Genomic DNA, 25,161 nt, shown 5'->3' with positions numbered 1-25,161 from the left:
AATCATTAACTTTTTGGAGGCAAAAAATAATTTGCCTGCTAGAAGCACAGAAGAACTTGATGTTAATATACTGGAGGATATCCTAAAGCAGGCTGCCAGGAGATGGCCCTGTAAAATGTTTTCTTGTACACATTTGGGGATATTCCAGTTGTCTGATTTATATTCAGCCAAAAAACAAGTGTTCTGTATTCCATAAACTCTTGGCTTTGCATCAGAATCTGTTACAATTTTCTCCTGGTAGTATATATTGCACTCCCAGTGGAAAGTTAGGCAACCCTGTTTAAAAAGAATGCAGTAATGCTAATCATTTGCTAAGTAAAGTTGGCAGTTACTTGATATTTAGAAATCTGTTAATATTCAGACCTTCTAGACAGAACAATACATTTGAGTAAGTAAACACTTTGCTAGCAAGATTAGTTATGTGTTGTAATTGAGACTGGAAAACAACACCAATTGTTCATTTCTTACAACTTCTGTTTTATATGCTTTACCAACCTGTGATGATCTTTGACTGTTCTGAAGTACACAGAAGGAATAATTACCCCTAGCTTTGAAAGAACACTCTATATAGCTCTCAAATTTTACAGTAAAATTTTAAGTGTAGCGAAATTCCTATTGGCTTACTACTTTTTTTTGAAGAGCGCTAAAGGATGGCTTATTGTGTGTGTGTGGTGGTTTTTTTTCCCCTGTGGATTTCATAGATATATATGCTTTCTTGCTGATACTTTAATTTTTAATGTAGGAACACTCATTTAAGTTTTCCTAGTGCTAAGTAAATTTTAGTATGCTTTAAAAATGGTATTGATTTGACCACTTTGAAGTATCTCTTAAAAAAAAACAATTAGCAACTGTCATTTATTGTAGGTGCTACAAAATATATTAGAAACAGAAAATGAATATGCTAAGGAGCTACAAACAATGCTTTCAAACTACCTGCGACCATTGCAAGCCAGTGAAAAGTATGTGAGTTTGTTTTGTTTTTAAATGAAGCATAATATCTCTTGTGTGTTGGGGAGGGTTCACATGATCAAAATTTCAATGTCTGAATTTTTTTGTGTGGTCTGAGAGATTCTTGAGGCAGAGCTTACATTTTTGTATTCTATTTGCTTGCTTACTCTAAAGGAGTCTGGTCCTTGATCTAAGAACCAGTAAGCTTTTTTTTTTTTTTTTTTTTTTTTAAGGTTTTAGCTTTTATTAAAGCACAATTAGTCAATAACTGCAAACCTAAACACCTTTTATTTGCTTTGGCTCCAGGTTAAACTTGGCAAATACTTCATACTTAATGGGAAACCTCGAAGAAATAAGTTCCTTCCAGCAAATGCTTGTACAGTCTTTAGAAGAATGCACCAAGTAAGTACTATACATACCAGAAACTGTAAAATTCTAACAAGCAACTCTTTTTAATTATTTTAATTGTGTAGTAGTTTGACATAATTTTTGCTCCTCTCACTTCAAGGATAGTTGCTACAGCAGTACAGTAATAGATGTTTGGATAATATGTTGATTCCTTGTTCAGATAGATGCTCTAGGATGCAATTGCAAAGGTAGGAACTTTAACATAGTTTGGCAGTTTATGGATTTCCATGATGCAATTGCATACCAGTGGGAAAGTAATAGAGGAAGTGGTGGTTTTTGTTTAGGAGACATAAATTCTAAGTCTTTCCTTAAAGTAAGAGAAAGAATGAAGGGAGCTTAAGTTGGGATGGAGGAAGGGGTAAGTGACTTGGACTAAAGACGCTGTGTGAAAATGGTTGTGCCTAGTATTCTTGTATCCTGAACAATAGTGGTCATAAAAATGTGCTGGGAGATTCCCAGGGCTACTGAAGTGTTACTGCAGATATTTTGTGTTATTTTAGTTTCATAAATATACCCATAATGCCAAATTGTATTTTCAGATCAGTTTCCATCATAGCATATTGACTTGAGTGTCCAGCTTCCTTCTGTTTTGAATCTAATCCATCATAATTCATATCATGTAGAAGAATGCTTGCCCTGCTGCCTTGGTTTTTGTCATTGTGCCATGTTTTTTTGGCTGGTGAATGTGTTCTGTAAACTCAGAGTAGCTCCCGGGCTAAAAATAATTTATCATTTTATTTTATTTTTGGCAGGGAACTTTGAGTTCAGTCATTCAGGCACTTCATATTGCAGCATCCGGTGTGGTGCTCCTAACTTGACATGTCAGAATGACCAAATGCTGATGGCCTGCCAGTTGTAGTGCTGCCAGCCTACCTTGCTTGACAAATTTCTGTTCTTGGGTGTGAGAGTTGACTGTGTTTTCGAACTCCACACCCCTCTCGAGTCAATTTGTCGTTAGAGTTTTCTCTTAACAAATCCTGGCATGTACTGCAGTGACAGAAACTTTCTGGTGCTTTTCTTCTTGCCTGCACTGCTTTGATTTATTTAATCCTCGTTGTTAAAAGGTGGGTTGTGTGTTTTGCACAATGCATAATGTGGTAGCGGGTGTTTTTTGTGTTTTGGCCAAAGAAGTTGTTCGGATGTGGTTTGATTTCAGTTGTGTGCCACCCTGCCCTCAGCTTTGAAGTTCTTCTGGTGCATTGCTGAAGGTTTGTCTTCTTTGAACTTGTCCAAGTTGACCTCTACTGCAGCATCACTGTAGTACTCCATCTGTCACAGGGCTGGGAACACTTCTCTGCCTGCCTGGATGCTGGGCAGCACAGGACAGATTTGTTTGGTGTTCTTCCTTTGTGATGTCTCTTTTTCATTTACCAAATGGAAGTGGTACATGAAAGAAGTCTGATTAGCATTGATTGAGAATCTTCTGGCTGATCTGCTTCAAAAGTGTGTGGTGGGGTTTTTTTGTTTTTGTTTTTTGGGTTTTGGTTTTTTTTTTCTGACCAGCTTTAGGTGCTCTTTTCTTCTGATGGATGTAAAAGATCTGTAACTGTCAAGGCAGAGAGATGCTCTTGGAGTCTTCAGTTGCAGAAGGGTACATTTCTGACAGTAAAGCAGGGCAAGAGCACTACATGCTCCATTCTCTTGAAGACAGAAAGTAGTCTGGTGCTCTAGGTCTCTTCCAGATCTGTGACCCAGTGCCAAAAATCAGTTTTGCAGTGGCTCACACAGGAGAGGAGTCTCTGGACAAAGTCAGTGTCTGTCAGGTAATCTCTCTTGGTTTTGGGGTATTTTTATAACAGGAGATTGAACAAATGTCTCCTGTTCAAAAAGAATTAAAATCTTCCATTCACTTGGGACTAGGAACTGTCAGTCTGTGGCTGTACTTCTCAGCGTCTGCGGGGAATGGCACAACACACAGGCTGGTGGGTACGGACTGCTTAGATGTAATCTCTTCTATAGCGGGTTGAAGGCATTGCCTGTCTCTGTCTTTTAGGTAGTATTGCAGACTTATATCCCTGCCCCATAAAAACTAGCTGGGTTTTGCCCTCTTTTCTTAATGTCTGTGCTTTTGCAGTCATAGTAACTGTGTTGTTTATCTTGCTTTGTGCTTGAGTACAAGCAGGTACTTCATGTTCTGGGATAATCCTGAAGTGGAATGGGAATAAAATTGAAAAAAAACCAAACAAACAAACAAGCAAAAACAACCAAACAAAACCAACAACAACCCCAAACAAAAACAACCCCAAACCCCAAACTACCCCTCCCCCCCTAAAAAAAAATAAAACAAAAGAAAACCCCCCCCCACCCAGGAAAAAAACAAAACAAACCAACAAACCTGAAAACACTAATCAGTATTCTCAAGTTTGGTTTTGGAGTGCAGATACAAATTATGCCTGTGCCTATGCACATACATACATAGATTGCTGCATGACAGTCTTATGGTAACCATACAGTCAAGTGAAATTTAGGGACATCTGATCTTTTCCTTGCAAAAAGGAAACACAGTGCTGCTTACATTTTATTACCTGCTTTTTTTTAAAATTGCCTCTCTTAGTCTTGTGTTTAAATTGGTCTGGATTCATCACAGTTTCCACATCCTTTCCAGGAATGTTGTGATGTCCACTGACACCAAAACTAAGGCAGATTACTTCAAAACGCGCAGGACACAATGAGATATTCTGTAATGTCACTCCTCTGACTGCCACTCTAGCTTTAGTTCTGATTGCTCACTTTGATCAGAATCTTTAAGTGTAATTGATCAAGAAGGTATTTTCTTTCTTTTCTCAAGTTAGCATGCATTGGGAACCTGTTCTAAGTCTAGAGAAACAACTGATAGCTGCTGGGTGTAATTCTAACAAGCAGACTATGTTGGGTAGCTTAGATGTGGTCATATCGTGATGCCTCTAGCATGTGTACACCAGCAGAGGCTTTGCTGTGGTTCTCTTAATTTTGTAATGAAATTAATACATGTCTTTGGCATTTCTACAATGGAAGTTATCATTTATATAAATGTATAAATACTATAAGTGACTCCTTTTTAATTAGAGTATCAAATATGAGAAGAATATTGGGATGACAACTATGCCTCTTTTTTGAACACATTAATTATAAAAAGTTTATATGATGTGGTGGTAGGCATTAAATTGTTTTTTCCATCAGTTAAAGGAAATACAGATAACTTATTAGTTGTTCCTCTAAAAATAGTAGAACACTTGAAAATAATGCATGGATTACAAAAGTCAAAGGGGATGAGTTGTTGCCCCGTCATAAAGTCTGTTACTTATCTTAATTCAACAAAGAATGTGCAGTATGAAGATGCAATGAGAATAATGTCAGCCTTTCCTTCTGCTAAAAGAACAGCAGACTGAGAACACACAGATGTCTGCTTGGAGAGAATAGCCATAATTCACTCCCTCCCACCCCAGCACTACAGTGTGAAAAGGGAATTTAACCGTTTTCAGCAACTTCTGCTGGGGCCTTGTTAGTATTTAATACTGTTTTATATGCCTTGAGTGTGTCTTCAGAGTTTGAGACTTTTGCTGCATCCATTACTTGGAAGAGTGTGTTATTAGCTCATGCTTTGATTTATTAAAAGGGGCCAGGTGCTATGCAGGGAATGCTGCTTGGAAGGTTGTAAGAATAGCATTCCCTCAGTATGCTGGGGAATGCCCCTCGTTTTCCTCTAAATACCTGTAAAAGCAGTCACTCCACTGATTTCAGAATTTAAACTTTTCTTGAAAGGAATGAAGATGCCAACAATAAAATATGGGCCCTAGCCTTTAATGTAAGGAGCTCTGGCAGTGTGATCAGAGTGTGTATGACATGATGTGCTAGCTGGGGATTGAGCTGTCATTTATCTCAGTGTATATAGTGAATGCTCTTTTCAAATAAGGAAGTGTGTTTCCCCTGCCTCACTTTGTCAACATCTCTACAGTCAGTTTTGACTTTATATTAGGTAGGTCTTCCCACACCGTACAGAAGCACTGACAGCTTAGTAGGAGACAGACTTCCTGTTTCTTAAATTTGGGGGAATATTTCTTGGGATGAACTTTGAATTTTAACTACTATGAGCAAACCTATGGAGTGGGACAAGATGACTGAGCAGGATAGCAACGTTCCCTGCCTGGGGGAGTGGCTGTCGTGGAAAGCTGGATGGTTCTTTTCTATGGAAGTTCACTGGAGCATCTCTCACTGTTTCAGAGGGAATACGTTAAATATTTGTGCTTAGAAACTTTGTGTACCTGTTCAGGACAATTACAGAAAATCTTTAAAAGTAAAAAACAGTAGGCTTCTAGGGAGAACTAATTTGGTAAGAAACACTTTGTGCCAACAGTATGCTTGTTGAGTACTTTCTGAGGACTTACCTAGCTTTAGATCAGTGTGAAACACTGAGTTTAAGAGTCATTAAATAGATAACAACAAAAATTCACTGTTTGTCTAGTCTTGCAAAGAGGCAAAGACTCAACATGTTTAGGAGATGCAGTCTTTATTTGAGGGGAAGAAACTTACGGAGAAACTGAAACATTTCATCTTGCCCATGTTGTACAGTAGGTTTAGATAAGGTGTAAGGAACAAGCTTGTGGTCTAGGACTGATGGAAACTTAGTGTCCCATTTTATTGTTAACTTAAGCGTGGGTTTTGCAACTGGCTGTTGACCATATGGTCTACTACTGAAGAGGCTTAGCCCTTCAAGTGAGAGTTTCTTTGTAGAAAATAACAGGGATTTCATCCCTTCTGACACCCTTATGATATTATTCGCTTGCCCAATTTATCTTTTGTCGCATAGGAAGCAATCTAGTATGAATATTTGTGAATGGTTCTGAGAATGATGATACGGTACCAGTAAGGAAGCGTGGCTGGTTAGAGCATATGCATCTTTGCGTTTAACTTGAAATTTATTTTAGATTTTGAGAAAGTATCAGAGTGTGCATCTGAAGTATGCAACTTAAGGAGATACTTACAATGGGATTGGAAGAGTTGTGTTTTGCTTTTTCTTTTTTTTTCCCTGCTCACACAGATGCAGTCAGAAGTTAGACATTTGCTTTCTGCTGATTGTACCAGTTCTAAGCTGGTGTCATACAGGAAGTTGTAGATATTTATACTCCAGATATTTTCTGGAGTATAAACTTCTGCAATTTGAGATGACAGCTTCTGCCAAAAGCCTTTGAAAAACACACTGTGCATATTCATACTGACTTTCTTCATGACCTGTTCTCCTTTATTTATATGAACAAATGTGTAAATTCCTCTGTTGTACCTGATTGAAACTGATTAGGTTCATGAGGACTGTGTGGAAAGTAAGCTTTTCTTCTAAATACTGTTTCTCTTTGCCAAGTCATCTTTTTTTGCCAGAGTCACTGAGGTGGCTATTTTTGGAGCATGATTTTATGCTAGACAAAATAAGCACTTCTGTGCAGAATTGTGAAATTTTCCTTTGCTGCTTAGCATATGTGTTTCATTCAGTCATGAAAGATGAAGAAAGTAAGTGTTATAGAAAGTATTTTTGTACTAATGGTGGTAAGCAGCACTCATGCCCTTCTTACAAACCAAAAGAAATATGCTTTGGTTCTTAAAAAGCAAGATGAGTGACAATTATGTAAAAACAGCCTGCTACTGCCCTTTAACCGGCTTGTATTTATGCTATCAGAGCTTAATATGGTACTTAGATCGTCTTAATGAGTATTTAAAGCCTATAATCTCTGCTGATATAGAGTAGAGGGAGTGAATCCTGTTGCTACTCCCATCAATTTTTGTTTGTAAGTGCTGAAATACTGCTTTTAAGATTTGGCATGGCATAGATAGAAAACTGTTGTAACACATATGTTGACTGAAAATCAAAATCCTAAAGAAGATGCTAGTTACTACTAATTCTTGGGGGGAGGGGGGGGAATAAATTCTGAATGACCATTTTATAGGTATGTACCATATTCTGCCTGTACTGCGGTGGCGTGATCAGGCGTGACAGTTGCAGGGTTGAAGCGGTAAAGGAAGAGAAAGGTGTTGGTTGCTGGTCTGTGGCCATGGAAATCTGTTTGTTGGTTTTTTTCATAAAATCAACAAAATGTAACAACCAAAAAAAACCATTCACCCTCCCCTCAGTATAAACTGTTTTCCAGGCTGTAATTTATCTCTGTGTCTGGTTGGTATTGCAGTGATCTCTTGTTTATTACTCTCTTTTTAGGTTGCCTGAAGCTCAGCAGAGGGTTGGAGGATGTTTTCTAAATTTGATGCCACAAATGAAAAGCTTATACCTTGCATACTGTGCCAACCATCCGTCAGCCGTAAATGTTCTCACAGAACACAGGTACGTTTACATTGCAGTCCTTTAAGTCTGATACAGGAAAAACTACATAGAAGACACTTGTGTTATTAAAGTTATGGTATCTCTTTTGATATGCATTTGATATGGTAGAGACAAAAGCCTCAACTACACAAAGCTGTTCCACGTGATAGGGACCAGCTTGTCACTTTTGGCAGTGTTATTAACTATTCGGGGGAACTTTCTCATTTAAAGAATGCATGCTGGACTTTGGATATGTAAAGTGAACGGTAGTGATTGTCATCTTGGTAAAAGTCAAGATCGAAAGAAGCTTGTGAAATTCTGGCATAATTGATCTGATTACTAGTAGGCTTTTTGGACAGTTGGTGTATTTTAACTGTAAATGGTAACTGTAGACCTGTTAAAACCCTTATGTTTGTATGTACTTAAATTTATCATGCTGTACCCTTAGCTTTAGTTTTGGGTGATACGAAGAGAGTATGAGCTTTCCAAGTTTACGGAATTAGTGTTTCCGGTGTGTAAGAAGTAGGATGCTGAGTTAACATGGTGTAGGTAGTTCAGCTTTGGACAGACCTTGAATTTTTGTAGAAGATGCCCTGTATCATGTTGAGGGAAGAGTGAGGCCAGAATTTAATTAAAGTAGTCTGCTTTCACAAACTTTTGCAGTGTATTCTCCTGATAAGCATGTGCTGGAGCAGTTGGTAGTTTGGAGCTATTTATGCTTGTGGTACAGGACAGAACCTTGACCTTCTCTGAAAGGTTAGACATAGTTCTGTCAAGATGTGTTCTTTTTGCTTCACAAGCTCTCTCCTTTGTTGTTGGTGGTTTTTTGTTTGTTTGTTCTTTTGGGTTTTGTTTGTTTTATGGTTTTGTTGGTTGGTTTTTGGTGGTTTTTTTTTTTGGGGGGGGGGGTGGTGGGGGTGTATATGATGTTATGATGGAAACCAAAGTAAAGATACTCTGAATATTCTTAAAACTGCCTTAAAAAAGAGAAGCATAATTGATTTGTTTTCTATACTGTTACCTTCAAAGAACTCAAATTTTGTTTTAACAGCAACACTACGTGGCCTATTTGTGAGCTTTCCTCATAATATTGTAAATAAAAAAAAAACCCTTCTAGCTACCAAATACCAGAAACTATCACGTATGTTAGTAAGATGTGTAACTATGTTCCAACCCCAGTTTGAAAAACCAAACCTACAAATTCACATTGCAAAATAGACAGAGAGAAGTTAGGGTTTTTTGTCATTACAGTTCGAGAAGGCAAAATATGTTTAAATCCCCTGACGAAGCTCCTTAGTGTTTGTTTTCTTTCAGATGGCCTATTTCTAGTACCATGTTCTTTAAGTGATAAAATGTATGGGTGATCCACACCTGTGGGGTTTTTTATACTCAGATATTTTCTTTTTTATTTGTTTGTGCTTTTTTACTCTTTCCATGTAGAGGTCTGGGATTTAATCTATAGGTGGAACATGGCAAGTGATAGCAAAGTGATCATCTACATTTTCATAAGGTTTGTAGGTACTTGTGAAGGATTATCCTACTTTCAGAACTCTTGGAAAACACACAGTGTTTTCCATAGACACGTCTGAGAAAACAGTGATAGAAATGTGAGGAAGAAAAGCTGTTTATTCTGCAAATGGAGAACAGAAGCATTTCTTCTGTGTTGCTTTGGACATAGGTTTTCCTAAGAAAAGTTCAGCTTCTGGCCTGTAAAGTCAGCTTTATATCAAATCCTGGTGGAGTCAGTGTAAGTGTCATAGAGTAGTTAAGTGATTGGGATGTGGAGGTAGGTTCAAAGCAATTGTACTGTTTGTAAGAGATTGCTCAAGGCGAGAAAGTTGTCATAAACAGCTTTCTGTTTAATGCTGTTGTGTTGCCAGGCACGAGTCAACAGAATCATGTGTTATTTGGTTATTTGTTTTGTTTTTTTATTATCTCTGGTTTAGTATTCTAAGTCCTCCATTTTTGTTGAGTCACTTTGCTGTAGGTAGCAAGTGACTTGACTTAAAAATTTTGCCTGAGAACTCTGCCATGAAGAAATCAGAAGGTGGCTTTAAGCAGTTCTGAACCTTTTTCTTTCAGAAGGCCAGAAAGCTTTTAACTACACTGTTTTAAAGGTAGAGGAAAAGTCACATAACAAATTGATTGAGGGCTTGAAGAAAAGGAAAATACTCTGAATTTGTCTATTCTTGTCTATTTAACTAAGATGGTTTTAGTGTGTAAAAGCATCCCTCATAAACCTTAATGCAAAAATTATTGTGAAATTTAAGGATAGTCACGATTGTAGTAATAGTGAAACAACTACACTGCAGTTAATACTAGATAATATTAAACTGAAATTTTTAGACATGAGACTGAGGTTTAAAACTTTTTAGAAACAGTGGTAATTACTTGGCTGGTTTTGTGATATAGTTTTAGCAGAGGGTCCAAAAGCATTTTGTGTGCTTTAAAAGCAGCAAAAATACAGCAGAGAAAAGGGTGTTTGCTGATTTTTTGGATTTGAATATCATGTTTGTAACAGCTGTGCTCTTCAGTAGTGTTTTAGAGAGGAAAAAGGAACAGTCTGCAGGAGTTTGATTTGGTGCATAAATTCTTACTGTCTACAGCAGATTATTTTTTGCTATGAACTCTGTGTACTTCATAAACTGAACACGTGCATTAACTGTGTTTCTGAAAGCCTTTCTACAAAAAACCCTAGCATATAATTTTATGTCAGTCTTGTATCACAAAAATAGTATTTTCTGTGGTTTAAGTTCACTTGCTTTCCTGGGAACCATGCCAACAAAAAACTGCCAAAAAATCTCCTAGATAATTGCTCTAGGTAAAACTTCAGAAACTTTACTACTACTTCAGTTTTTTATTCTAGAAAATACACTAGTTTTATTATTGTGTTTACTGTCGCTTACTTAAAAACAACTTAAAGGAAATAGGCAATAATTCTCAAGCATTAACTTTATTCTTTCTTTAACCAGTTGGATCACTGTGACATCAAAATTGTAAGCAGTTGTCTGGTTTGATGGAATATCCCACGTATGAGGCTTTTATATGTAATTTTCTGAGGTATCAAGCATGCTCTTTGAGCAGGGTAAAGACTCTGTATGCATATGTACAGACAAAACAGGACAATATTAGATTTATTTTGGACTTCAGTCAGAATTGTTTTTGAATAGCATTTTTATGAAGTTGTTTCTAAATAGCAGTACTTGTGATGGGGCTGGAGATTTAAAAGGGGCATTCAATTGGAATGTGGCTTTCACCTCCCTGTTTCCCCCCCTTTTTAAAATGCCATTTTTTAAATGCCATTCAGGATGAATGCCAGCCTGTGTTTCCTCTTTACCATTTGCTTCTTGATCATATGTAGCAGCAAATGGGGGCTTATATTCAGTCAGAACAAAATAAGGGGGTGCACATATATGTTCTTATCTATTTATGCATGTTAATAGAAATACAGTCAAGGCTGAAAGGGATTAATTATTTCTTAATGAGAGATTTTCATGTTCAGATCTTCAGAGCTGCTATCATCTTTAATTTCTGTAAGTTAATCAGTAGTCAAGCTGTTGAAATATGAATATGATGGAGAGACATGAAGAAATGGGAATAAAACCTTATACAGCCCATACAGGAGATCAGGTTCCAGAGCTGCATGTTTCTGAGTTCGTATTTACCTCTGATAATCACAACAACAATGAACCCTTGCTATGGAATTTGGCAGCAAATTTTCTTCTTGGTTCCATTTGTGTCCCTGTAAGTTTTATCTAGGTGTTAGAGTTTGTACTCAACTTCTCCAATTTTATACAGTCTTGAAATTTGATAGGTACTTTGTGTCTCAGAAGTTGTTTCAGAGCTGTTGCATGGTTTTTTCTAGAATTAAAATTCTTTGTGTAACAAATCAAGAATTTTGAAGAATTAAGGCATTTTTCCTTAGGTCTGTCATCATATCCTGCAATTGTGTTTAAAGCCAGTGGCTTTAGCCACCACACAATTAGCTACCTCCTGAAGAGATGGAGTTGCCATCAAAGCCAGGTACTGTTGGATGGTGGCTCTGGTGGAGATCAGTGTTTTACATGTTTTCACCACTGCCTCTTATTTTGTTCTTCCTGTTCCATTCTCTCATAGTGGCTAGAGTGACACCGTACGTGATCTTTATTGTGATTAATTTATTCGGTAACAGTCATGCCTTTTTGGCTCCATTGTAAGAGGTTTCTTTCTAATATGCAAGTTTTGTTTGAAGATGTCAGTTCAAGTCCAAGGTGATCCAATATAGTATAGGTGCTATTTTAGAGAATTTTGCTAGCTAGGGAGAGCAGTACTGCCTCAAGGTTGTAGTGTTTAGTCAAAGTAGCATTGGTTATTGTGTGCTTCTTGTCACAGACCTATGCTGGCCTTCTATTAAGAGAAGAAGCAGAAAGAACAACCTAAGCTGTAAAAGAATGAATTTCCCTCAAATTAAAAAACACATTTGGATAGAAGGTACAGAAATGGGTAATTGCAGTGCAGTAAGGAGCCCCAGGAATGTGACATGTTACCTTCCTGGGGGAAGATCGATCACAAGTCACAAGGTTCAGTGCAAGGAGAAACTCCAGCAAAGATAAAGAGGAGGCAGAGTCATAGAATAGAATCATAGAATCCACTAAGTTGGAAAAGACTTTTAAGGTCATTAAGTCAAACTGTTACTACAGGAGTGCCAAGTCCACCACTAAACCATGTGACTGAGGGCCTCATCTACATGTTTTTTGAACACTTCCAGGGGTGGTGATTCCACCACTTCCCTGGGCAGCCTGATCCAATGCTTGAGCACCCTCTCTGTGAAGAAATTGTTCCTAATATCCAGTCTAAACCTCCCCTGGCACAGCTTGAGGTCATTACCTCTTGTCCTGTCATTTGTTACTTGGAAGAAGAGACCAACCCCTACCTCACTACATCTTCCTTTCAAGTAGTTGTAGAGAGTGAGAAGGTTCCCTCTGCGTCTTCTCCAGACTAAGCAACCCCAGTTCCCTCAGCCACTCCTCTTAACACTTGTGCTCCAGACCGTTTACCAGCTTTGTTGCAGTTTTCTGGACCTGCTTCAGGACCTCAATGTCTCTCTTGTACTGAGGGGCCCAGAACTAAACACAGTGTTAGAGTTGCAGCTTCACCAGGGCCAAGTACAGGGAGATGATCACTGCCTTAGCCCTGCTGGTCACATTATTTCTGATACAGGCTAGGATGCTGTTGGCCTTCTTTGCTGTCTGGGCACAAGCTGGCTCATGTTCAGCTCCATCAGTCAGCACCCAGCATTTGGTGTCTGCAAACGTACTGAAGGTGCACTTGGTCCTCTCATCCAGATCATCAATGAAGATGTTCACACTACTTGGGCTCTCGAACTCTGGACCAGTTGCCCCAAGGCCCTGAAGGCCTTCTTGAGTACACTCAAGCTTCTTGAAGAGATTTCCTCATTTCCTAAGAAGCTAGGATTAGGATTTTGTGGACTATATACAAAATGACAAGAGGAAAGATAACTGAATATAGAATTCACTGAAGGGTAGATAACATAATTCTAAAAAAGTCTAACAAGCCCCACTGATAAGTGGTTGTAAAACTCTTCTGAAGAAGTACAGTGAATACAGACCCAATGTAATTGGCATTAAGTATATAATTATTGGGGAGGGGGTGTAAGTTTTTTGGTTTGGTTTTTGGGGGTTTTTTTAAGTTTAACAACACCAATGTCTATTTTAAAACGAAATGGAAGAAAAATGCTTCCAAAAGAAAATTTAATTTGAAGGAAAAGCATAAAAAAATCACTAATACACTCCTGCTTTTTTAATTTTGCCAAGAGGCAAGTGTTGAGCCAGTTCACAGTTGCAAGAAGGCTATTCACAGATCTTTGCTTCTTCAAACATTAATTCTGCTAGATTCTTCTGTTCTCTTAGATAACGTGTCCCAAGCATATTCTCCACTTGCATCACAGACCTAGCAGTCTGGACAAAATCTGTGGAGCTGAAACATCACAATTACTTCAAGTAACTGGAGCGTGGAATACAGATCAGCTTGAGTCAGGAAACTCTTTGTGCCTCCCCCACTTCGGTGCATCCCTGTGCCTGCAAGTGTGCAGGCTGATGTCATACTCCAAGCAACAGTCCCTGGGAGAGGAGCTGGACTGGGAAGTTTAGCACTAGGAAGTTAAAAGCTGCTGTTGAGGGGTTGCTGAGCCAAGCTGTGCCACAACACTCTCAAAATGCGGTGCCTATGTGCAGTCCTCAGACCCCTCAGCAGCGATAGCTCGTGCTCCATCTATTACAAACAGAGACCTACTTCAGAAGTGTAAGTTGTAATTTTTGTATGGTTTAGTTCCTGGATCTGCTTTCCTCAAGTTTAAATGGCTTTTTTTTTAACCTTCTGTTACTGTAGACACATCTGAACTTGTTTTCTTTCCTCCACCGCTCTGACTTCCAGCTTTTGAGGCAGCTGTACTAAGAAAGGTTTGAATATATTAATAAGGCTTAAAGACACCTTTCATGGTGACCTTTAAAATATCTTTGGCTGTGAACTAACTAGTCTGGAGTAGGGAGAATTCTTCAGCTTGAGATTTCAGGCTAAATGAAGCACAGCACTTTTGTATTCTTCTCTGCATTTTATTCTGTAAAATGATGCTAGTAGTGAATTCAAATCTCAGCTGCCTTTTTCTGAAAAGCTCTTTATTTAGGCAGTTGAGACTAAGTTGCTGATTTCACTGTTGTAAAGTTTTTCCTGTTCAGCCAAATGATACGTTTTCTTTTAAAGCATACTGTTTAGCTGTAGGCCAGAGTTCTCTTTAGCATGTACTGCCTGGGAGATTGTGGTACTTGCAGGCATCAGTTAGAAACTATGACATGAAAGAGCCATTGTCTTTGGTGAAGCAGCTGCACCCTTAAGCTACTGACGCTGACTTTTAAGCTGTAATTAATTAAAAACCAGTTGTGAACTGTTGTCATATTAAAACAGTATTTTAACTGACCCATATTTTATTGAAAGTAAACTTTTCCATTATGTTCTGTGTTGTGTTTTTCCTTTGTAAGTAAGTGAAGGATGTGCACTTTAAGCCTTAAGGTAAAGTAAAATGAATTTTGCCAGATACTGTAGGTCCATGAAGCTGCAGAGGTAGCAGGTTGGTTTAAGATTAGTAGATTGCTAGTTGGGTTTGCATGATGGAACTGTTCAGGCAAAGTTTTGAGTACTGTTGTATTAAAAGAGAGAGTGTGTGTGTGTTCATACTAGAGTTTGAACAAGCTGTCATGTCAAAACTTGTCAGAGGGAAGCACAGAAGTGTATGAAAGAAAACATTGTCCTCCTGAGAATGTTGGGAGGAAAACTACGCCATTCGGTTTTAATTGCACCTATTAATGCTGCTTTGTGTAAAAGGCTTCCTGATGATGCCATCGCTAAGCCTGTTTTTCAGGACTTTGTGTACATTTCAAGCCTGCTGAGGTTTAAACTAGCTCTGTAGGTTTCTATACTGTGTTTAATGAAAAAGATGATAAACAACCAAGTATCTTGTGTCAAGAGCAGTGAATGGCTTGGAAACTGCTGCAACATTGTGTAATCACGGTGTATGTTTAATTAAAGGCATTGCAGAGTAGGTAGCAAAAATTGATAATTTCAGGTTTTTATTTCAGGTTTCCAAGTTGTTTTAATTCAGGCCACAGTGAGGTTTTGGTTTTTTTTTTTTTTTTTCCTGTCTTCTTACACGTCTATTTCATAATGCTGAAGTTGGGGAGAAATGGAACAATGATAAAGAAAATTGGAAATCTGAATGTGGGTGAAATAGTAACCAATGATCCTCCTACTCTAGAGCATTAACTAAAAATAGGGGAGGGGGAGAAGCACAAGCATTGTGTTAGCAGATAGCTCAGCAAATACCATTTGCATAATGCATTTGTGTGCACCCAGCATCATGGAGATGGCCACAGTAATTAGGAATGGGGAGTTTTGCCTCTTTGCGATTTTAAGGTGAAAATCAGCGCTATTCAGAACAATGTAGATTGAACACCATGTGGTGTTTGCAGTTAGCATGTCCTGTAGAACATACTGCTATGTTGGGGAGGAAGGAGAAGCTGCATAGCTATGTGTATGGATGTGCTGCCTGAAATGGGGAAAAATAGCAGATAAGCAGAAAGAGAAGAGTTGATAAAAGTTAAGCAGCAGGGGCTGTGTGCCTGGCTGAAGAAAACAAAATGTGAAGAATGCTAAAGCGTTTCCTTCCTGTTAGTTCTTGTAGCAAGTATCTTTTACTTAAAATAAAGTAGATGAAGACACTTGTCAAATACCGTATGTAATTTAACTTTATGATCCTCACATGGATGGGGATGCTTATGTGGAGAATTAATGGATAAAACAAGAAGAGCAGAGGTGTGCATATGATCAGCGTCACATACATGATGAATTGAAATTTAAAATGGCTAAATGCCTTCTGACAGAAGGGCTTTCACAGGTAAACTCTGGTAAAGCTTCCTGTAGAAACTGGGTGTTGTCCCTTCGTTTGCCTCATAACCTCACTGGAAACAGCGTAGGTCTTTGGGCTCTGGGTATTCAGAATTGGCCAGCTTGACTGAAATTGAAATTTAAGCTAGGAAAGTACTTGGGTTTATCAGTGTTGCATTATTATAGTTTTTCATGCAAAGTACTGCAAGAGACTTCTCAATGGGTTTGAATTTTGGCAAAAACCTCGTCACATGGGCTGACTTTAGGAGGCCTGAAGTTACTGATACATGTTGCTTGTGAGGGACATAGCAGGGTCTGCCTTGTTGAGCTGGGGGCATTCTCAAGTGTGCACAGCCCTTCTCTTTGCATCTTTAAAATGCAAAGCAGGTGTTGGGAAATTCCCTCACCATCTTTCTTGGCTCTGCAGTTCAGTACAGCAGAAATAGCACAAATCTGTGTTGAGGAGTGCCTTGGCCTAGGTAGAATGGGGGTGGAGTGCTCTAAAAGATGTGGCATAAGGTTGTGTTGGACCTGACAGAATTCAGAAAGTATGTTGGATGTATTTAAGCAACTTAGTGTGCATAAATGCCAATTAACTAACCTGCAGACAATTATTGGAGTTAACTGTGTGGAAAAGCCTTTTCTTCTGTGAACTTGGGGAGGCTTTAGTGGCTAGAAGGAGAAAGATCTGGATGGGATGGTGGGTAAAGCACTTTCATTGAGTTGGGAAGATCATGATTCATGCTTTTGTTTTACTCTTTTCATCTGTTTAGACAAATTATATTGATAAGCAAAGTGTCACTGGTTATGAAATGTGAAGGAGCGTGTGTGTCTTGGGGGAGGTAGGGAGGTCTGTTTTGTCTTAATCTATGTAATGCTTTTCTATAGTATGACTAACTGGTAATTGAGCATGTGGATTATGGCACTGTCTATTAGTGCTTTTTTTCCTAGGGAAATTGAGCAGGTCAGGATTTGCTTTCACTTCTGCAAGGAAGCACTGCCCTAGATTTGGAAGTTCTTGCCTTTCCCTTTTTGTTAATGTGGCCACAATATGCAAGCATTGCTCCTTTATTGCAGTTTGATGTTTGACAATGTGTTTTACACTTTCTAAAAGTACTGAATTTAGTAGCTGGCTAAGGCTTCCTTTGACAAACCAAACTATGCCAATAACCAGGGAGGGAAAAATGTTTTAAGTAGTAATTCTGCCTTATGGGGGAGTAATACTATTAGTCAGTAGGAAGTAATGACTTTCAGGATATCTTAGAGTGGAATTTGCACGACTGTCACATGAGAATAATGTAGTTTGTTGTGTTGAGGTTTGTTTTGTTTTGGGATCTAGTTAAGTTACTGTAACAAGGGCTCAAAACGTAAGCAACCCCATCTACAGACATCTAGAATGACACAGCTTTAATGCAAGAAGATGTTGTCTTTATAATAAGGGGCTTTCTGAATTTCCTTTTCAATTTTTGTCTGTCTTCAACTTGTATTTTCTGAAGCCTAGAAATCAGCTCAGGTGCTGCTCTACCTTCCTTTCCCCATGGAGCTTGTCCTCCACTGCAGTCCTCTGAAACCTCTGCTTTACAAGGAAGCAGAAGGTGTACCCATTTTAAGTTTTCTTGTTAGCAAAATGATCTGGAATTCCCAGGATGCACTGCTTTTGTAACTGGGCTAATGTAAAAAGTCGAGGAGCTTGGCCAGTTCTTGGAAATCATTCAAATATGAAAAAAACAACTGGATGGGGAAGTAGCAATTCATGATACTTGGAAAGCGTGGATTTCTTACAGCAGCTTTGCTGTCAAAACAAGTGTGTTGCACAAGTACACCCTCAGTGAAACCCTAACTCGTTTGAGAACAGATTGCACAGTAATTATTTCTTCTATGGGGATACCATTTGTATGGCTGCTTATTTGGTCATTTTGTAATAACACCTTGGATGTGTGAGGTGAGGTCATTAAGTAAGTATAGGAGGGGAAAAAAGGTTCTGAAACATTCTATGTTTTTCTATTAGTGCTTGACACCTTTAAAATATCGATGCTTGATTAAATATGAAGCCATTGACTCATTTATACTTGTGTATTACTTGTGTAAACCACCTCTAAGGTCAGATGTCATTTTGCCAGAATACTATGGGGTAAATGGCTTTATTCTGTAATCATTGCTTGGATGCGGGTAGCATTTAAGAGCTGTTTTTCAGCATCAATTGCCTACAACTGAGGGTTTGATCCAATCTGTTGTTCCCTGCATGGACCTCAAATCTGCAGATTTCTTCCTGTATTTAATGCAGAAGCTGATTGCAGCACTGAAGTTGTGCTTGAATTGCTTTTTGATTTATTTGGCCTCTTGTTTTATTGGCAGAATTCACTGTAGATGAAAGACTGAAGAATCCAATGTAATTTTAATTGTTTTGGTAACTTGATCTTAATTTGCTTTAATGTCTTGTGTACACAGTGAGGAGCTAGGAGAATTCATGGAGGTGAAAGGTGCCAACAGCCCTGGGATCCTTGTACTGACCACAGGCCTCAGCAAACCTTTTATGCGTCTGGATAAATACCCCACGTTACTCAAAGAACTTGAAAGGCACATGGAGGTATATCTTATCAGCATTTATGTTCCAGCTTAATGATGATTTGACAACAATTATTTTAAAGGTACATGTCAAATATGATGGGACCCAAAATTACGTTTGTTTGCTCTTCCATCAGCCTTCTGAAATATGGGCTGCAATGGTTTAAAACTTAGTGTAATAAAACTTCTGTAAAAGCTAAACATTTAAAGTTAAATTAGCCAGAGAAGCTAATCATCACTACTAGACCAGTCTTAGGGTCTAGGTTGACTTGACAATGAATGCATCTGCTGCATAATACTTGAGGCTACTTTATCTTGTAGAAGGTGTGCTGCTTCTCATCTTAGGACCTCAGCGTGTCAAACACCAGAATAGTCCCTTTGGCTTCTGCTGAACACTGTCCAAAAATTATCTTTCCAGTATGGGAAGGTGTTTGAGTAGCTGCAGTTTCTTCTCTTGCATTATATAGGTTAGATTTTTGGAGTGTGAAGGAGAAATAGAAAGCATATGGGTCTTTGTCTTGTCATACAATTTGGTTTGTCAGTCAGTGACAGCAGAACATACCAGTCAGTAAGGAATTTAGTTTGTGACAAAGCTAACATGCCAAATAAAACTCTTTAAAATAATCACTTTCCTGTTAGGATTTCAAAATCTCTTATCCACTATGTCTTGTAAAACTGCCTTGGGTCTATTTTAAGCCTAAGTAGGAATGATACAAGTGTGTCTTAATTTTTACTACACGAAAGACCACCAGTGCTTGATGTAAGAATAAAAAGGCTGTGAAAAGAGAGCACATCAGTCTACAACTTCTAAAGAATTGTTTATTGTTTTTAGTTAAGAGTCTAAAAACTTTTTTTATTTTACTAGAACTAAATCTATTCTCCATTGATTTTAGGATTATCATCCGGATCGTCCAGATATTCAGAAATCCATGACTGCCTTCAAAAACCTTTCTGTAAGAGTGATAAACAATAGATGATGATATATTTTAAGTAGAATATTTTTGAATTTCATCCCCCTCTGTTGTTTTGAAACAGTGAGGCTTTTTTGTAAACATATAAGAAATTTGTGAAAGATTGGAAATTGATACTGTTTGTGGGGTAGTTAAGGTTAGTCATTTGCTGGAGAGTTATAGTAAATACACTATTGATGTAAATGCCACACAAAGCATTCTCCACCTCTTGGTCTTCCCTCACACTTGTGCTTTGTTTTCCTTCCTACAAATGCGCATAACTAGTGTCCTGAGTAAATGCTTCTTTACAATAATTGAGCTGCAGCAATCATATACTTAATGCAATCTCAGTTACAATAAACTGAATGTTTTGTGCTTCCTGTTAGAGGTGCATGCTGATGGTAACCCAACATTTTCTAGTTTTTGGTTTGGGGATCCCATTCCATTGGGTGCTTTACAAACAAGAGAAAACAGTTCTTACTGAGAAAAATTCAAATTAATGGGAGTACAGCTAGTAGAGCAGGTTGGAGACATTTAATAAAAACAGGAACACAGGGTTATAAATGCAGTTTGTGCAGTTGGCGTAGCTCTTTTTACTAAAGATAGGTGCTTTGTTATATAGTTGTGTATTTGTGACAGCTGTGTTACTCTTTTCTGCTGAGCCTAGCAATTTGTGGTTAGGAGTACAAAAATTTCAAATGTAAAGAAAGGAGAAATTTGAGAAAAAGAGCTATTGGCTATGAGTTTGGAATGGTAATTGAAGTAAGTGTATTGAAAAAAAAAAAGAATGTTGAAGTTCGCAAACAGCTATTTTTTTTAAGAAATACTGGTAGTAATCATCTAAATGAAAACACTTCAAGTTGGGTGCTGTCTTTGTACTGCGAACACAGCAGTAAATACAACTGTAGTGGTATTTCTACTCTTAACCTGCTCCAAATTGATAGAGTTGATAGAGATAGTGTTTTGTTTTTTTTTCCTGTGTTTGTTAGGCACAATGTCAAGAAGTACGGAAACGGAAAGAACTTGAATTACAAATACTGACAGAAGCTATCCGTTGTTGGGAGGGAGAGGATATTAAAACACTTGGCAATGTGATTTATATGTCCCAGGTCATGATTCAGTGTGCTGGAAGTGAGGTAATTTCCTTCTCATCTTCTCGGGCTTTTCATTTTGAAGAAAATTAATTATAATCATTTTGCAGCAGAAGTAAACAGAATGCTTTGGAATTACTAATCTAGACTAAAATCTTTCTCTACTGATTTAAGGCTTTTATTACAAAGCCTGGGGTAAATTTCTTTGAAGATGGATGGTTTCATCTGTAAAATTCACTGAAATGGAACCAAATATAGCAGTTACAGTCATTGTAAGATGATTTTGCAAGACCATTTTCAAAGTGCATAATTAAACAGGATTTTTCACATGTAGTTATGTTACAGGATCATTTTGCGTAGCAGTAATTATGGGGTTTGTATTATAAGGTGTCTTAAGGCACACTTCCTGTTTTGGACACTTAGCTCAAGTAGTAAATTTTGAAATGCAAGCTTCAGAACCAGGTGGTTTGAGAGGAATGGAGTAAGAAGAGACATTAGAAAGTTTAAGCTGATGCTGTGAAGTCTGGGGTAATTTTTTAAAAAAAAATCCAAGCACACAAAGAAAATGCTGTCCTACCAGAAATAATGTTAAAATAATCTTAAAAGCAAGTGCCAACAGAAAGGAAATATTCTACATATTACAGACATGTTTTTACTGTGAGTTGTTCCCCTGTAAAATCAATGAAGCTTTGAACCTGGTGGGGGTTTTTGAATTGCAACCTCATTCAGTCAGTTTCCTCCCTTAGAACAAAGATGCCTACAAATATGAAGAAAGAGAAGAGTGTTTATGTAACTGAATAATTAAGTATTTGGTGACTGATACCTTCCAGATATTTTATTAGGTGTTAAAATAAATAAGATTCAGTAGAGCTGATATTTCATCTTCTGCAGTCAAGTCTTAAAACATAATAGAACACCACCCTACCTCCCACTCTCATCATGAGTTTAAGTGTCAAATTTAAAGGACTTGTAGAAGTTTCTAACATAGCATTGCAGGCTTTTGGCTAGGTATAGAGTGGCTTCATTTGTGTAAAATCACTTGGCTTTGGTTTTGTCTTGTTTTGGTTTTTTATATATATATATATATATATATATATATACATTTGTGAATGTTTACTGAAAAACAGAAACATTGAAACTTGGTAAGGACTTAGGGACTTGTATTGTTTTGCAAAGATGCTTGAAATTGAGACAGTGACTTTGTCAATGGATGTATTTGTTTTGTCGATAGAATTAAAACATTATACCTTAATGCTTCTGTCTTTCATTGTTTGTCTGTAGTGGTAGATATGAGAAAACCTTCTCCTCCCATAAAAATGTCCTTTGTGCTTTTGTTTGTGGATAACTTCTTAAGTGAAAGCAGCAAATTAAAGCCGTAATAAAGTAATGAGGGCTTTTTATTGTAAATATAAGCATTATTACTTTTGTGTTCTTTTTCCACTTCGGATCATAATCCAACATAATTCAAAAATCTGATATTTTCAACTTCAAACACCATGGTTTTGACATTACTGTAACAGCATCCATCTAAATTTATATTAAGAAACCAATCCAATGTGTAATTTTGGTTTTGCTGAAAACAGCATAACAGTTGTTATCATATTAAACAAGGTAGGTATTTCACCCAGACTATAAAATTTCTGTTTTAAAATATGTGGCTTTACTCTCCAGGAAGAAGCATAGGCGTGTGTTACTATCAATTTTCAAATAGAAAATCAAATATCTGTCTTTGCTTTTTTTTTTCTAGTTTTACAGACAGTTAATTTTGCCAGAAGTAAATATTTGTTGAGTAATTACAGAGTAGTAACAGAAGTGGTAGTTTCTAATAATATAAAACAAAAAAAAAAGGGGGAGGGGGCTTGTGATGTTTTATTTACATTTTTGCTTTCTTTTTTTGATAAGGAAAAGAATGAAAGGTATCTTCTTCTCTTCCCTAATATTTTGCTAATGTTGTCTGCCAGCCCAAGAATGAGTGGGTTTATCTATCAGGTAAAGTAATACATGTATGTATGTGTATAAGTGTTTTGGGGGAAGGGGGTGTGTTGTTGTGGTTTTTTTTTTCCAAATGGTATTTCAGAGGAAACTTTCAAGGATTGTTAAACTTCTGCATTTATAAAGGTAAAAGGTAATTTCTGCAATAAGAACTGGTCACCTGTTTTATAAAATTCTGGGCTAGAAGCATGGGGTTTGATTTTTGCAGCTGTGATTATCAGCAGGGTTGGTTTTTGTTTTTGTTTTGTTTTTTTTACCTTGTTAGTAGTAGCTAATGAGTAGAAGTGTTGGTAGCTTTTTAGATCTACATAGGGGAACAGTGCTGTTGTACAGGTTTGTTACTGCTCTTTGCTGCTCAAATCTTATCAAAATTACACAGCACTCAGCTTTCCTTGGTGTGAGTCTGGCTGTTGTCATCTGTTTCTTTAGGCATGTCTACATTGGTGGTTTATATTTGAAATTAATCTCTCTTTTTCCTGTTTAATGATCTTTGAGTCACAGCATAGAAGTTGTTTTGGGGCTCACAGGCTAGATTCACTCTGAATGAAGCTGAACTGCAAGGCATGCTCCAAAAGTGCACTTGATCTGCTCCAGTTCTGCGAGCAGATCAAATACATGAACTGACATTCAAGCCCTGGGCCCAGCTTAGACCTAGCCGAGTGTCACACCACCTGAAATGCATGCAATGTGGGCATCATGTCCTTAGCACTAGGTGTTTCACTGCACAAATCCTGCACTCACTGCTGGTAGACAGTCTTTGAGCTCTTTACCAAGTTTCCTAGCTGAATACTTGTGCCTGTTTCCCCACTACTGAAATAGAGCATTTGTTATAGTGCAGGAGGATCAGTGCTGATCGGGTTGGCTCCTTTGTACTTTAAAACACATTTGCAGAAACACTTGCATTTTGGTGTGTATTTCCAAAGACTCTTGAAAAGTGAAGCTAAAGCAAATGGACAGTCCATGACTTCCTAAAATCTTTATAAATGTTCTTCAAGTATTGCTGTATTGTTTCCAGACATCACATCAAAACACCAAAAAGCAAGGGGAAAACTGCAACAGAGGTCTAAAAGGAGCCAGAGATTTCACCTGCTCTGAGTACTTTTGTAAATCAGCCTTTCAGGCAGTTTCTTTCTCCTGAGTAGTGATATGCCTGCTTGAAGGAATGCTGAAGTTTAGTCATTTGGGGTTCCTATGTGATCAACCACAGCCAGTTGTTTTGTTGTTTGTTTTTCTTTATTGAAAGCAATTGCTTTCCAAAGTTCATGTTTGGATTCATATCTTACCTACTAGTAGTAACTGGATTTATCGAAGACAGTGTTGCATTAGGTGATGTAAGTGGACAATCAAATTTGTTAGCTCTGTGCCACTCTGAAGAGTTTTTGACCAGTGTTTTACCCAACATTGATGGAAAAAGATGCTAGAAAAAGCAGGTAAGCTCTGTATTCCAAGTGGCACATCCAGAATTTCTGATGAAGATAGATTCTTGTGTACTAGTTAAAGGCAAATGACTAGAAATTTAGTGTGGTAACAAACAATGTGAAATGAAACCACCTGACAGGTTTCATTTTGCTCTTCTGTTGTATATCACTTATTTCTTCCACTTCCCTCCCACCTTGTCCCCCAGGAACACAGTGCTGTTCAGTAAATAAGCAATTTTCTGCGCATTTGTCTTCAGCTTCTACTCAGTATTGTCACAGCCCTTTCTTAGTGTTTGCCATCCAGCCCTCTCTTGAATGCAAAACTCCTCCATTTCCTCATAACCTCTTCCTAAGACTGAGAAATTCTGAAATTTTAATGACTACATATTCACAGCAAAGTGAAACTATTACATCACTGTTTGTGTCTGAGTCAGTGGCTCAGACCTGTGTCTGCATTGCATGTGGGCCACCTGGACTTCCCTTTTGAGATTCTTGTCTCAGAACTGGCATGGATATGGACAGAAGATGCGGCAGCTCCTTCAATCATTCACAGGGAAATTATGCCACTGGAGGCAGCATCCTATATTACACCCTCCCTGTATTTCTGAATATTCATTTACCAGCAGGCTTCGTGTTTTCTGTTTGGTGGTGCTGATACCTGCCATGCTAACTAATGGGGAGAACTTTTAGCAGTGGTAAACCTAAATCGCAAGGGACACAGGCCGTACTTCATAGGAGGGCTTCACAATTGTTTGTTGTAAGATGGGAAATATAAAAGATTCAGAAGTTCGGTTCCATTTTCTGTGTTTTGCTGGGTTTGTACTACTTCTGTCCCTGTGGTTCGGGTGATGTTTGTTCTTTGTCACCAGTCTTTTGCTTAGTGTATCCAAATATTTCATTTCCACCTATATTAGTGTTTTTTGCACCTCCTTAATTGTGGTTGCATGCTGTGTTATTCATGAACCAGCAAACATGGAAAAGCAGAATGAATTTTAGGCTGCATTGTAGTGCACAATGCCACCATGTTTCCTTCAGTGGAGAAGCTGTTGCAAGAAAATCCTTTCTCTTTG

At 37.9% G+C, this 25,161-nt stretch overlaps 1 protein-coding gene across 4 annotated transcripts in view; it reads left to right on the top strand.

Annotated features, from left to right (window-relative positions):
• The window catches only part of ARHGEF7 (Rho guanine nucleotide exchange factor 7), a gene marked incomplete at both ends in the record, with an annotated part of 119,902 nt that overhangs the window by 69,525 nt on the left and 25,216 nt on the right, over positions 1-25,161 (top strand). For all 4 annotated transcript variants that reach the window (XM_080612041.1, XM_080612040.1, XM_080612042.1 and 1 more), the window contains 7 exons: positions 865-959; positions 1,255-1,350; positions 7,538-7,660; positions 18,524-18,662; positions 19,534-19,593; positions 20,580-20,726; positions 22,584-22,670. In XM_080612041.1, coding sequence (XP_080468167.1) covers positions 865-959; positions 1,255-1,350; positions 7,538-7,660; positions 18,524-18,662; positions 19,534-19,593; positions 20,580-20,726; positions 22,584-22,670 — 747 coding nt within the window. The remainder of the gene's footprint in view (positions 1-864; positions 960-1,254; positions 1,351-7,537; positions 7,661-18,523; positions 18,663-19,533; positions 19,594-20,579; positions 20,727-22,583; positions 22,671-25,161) is intronic.

The sequence above is a fragment of the Psittacula echo genome (assembly GCF_963264785.1).
Source record: "Psittacula echo genome assembly, chromosome: 3".
In the NCBI taxonomy this organism is placed as follows: domain Eukaryota; kingdom Metazoa; phylum Chordata; class Aves; order Psittaciformes; family Psittacidae; genus Psittacula; species Psittacula echo.
The sequence above is the reverse complement of the archived record's forward strand: the minus strand, read 5'-3'. Positions and strand labels throughout refer to the sequence as shown.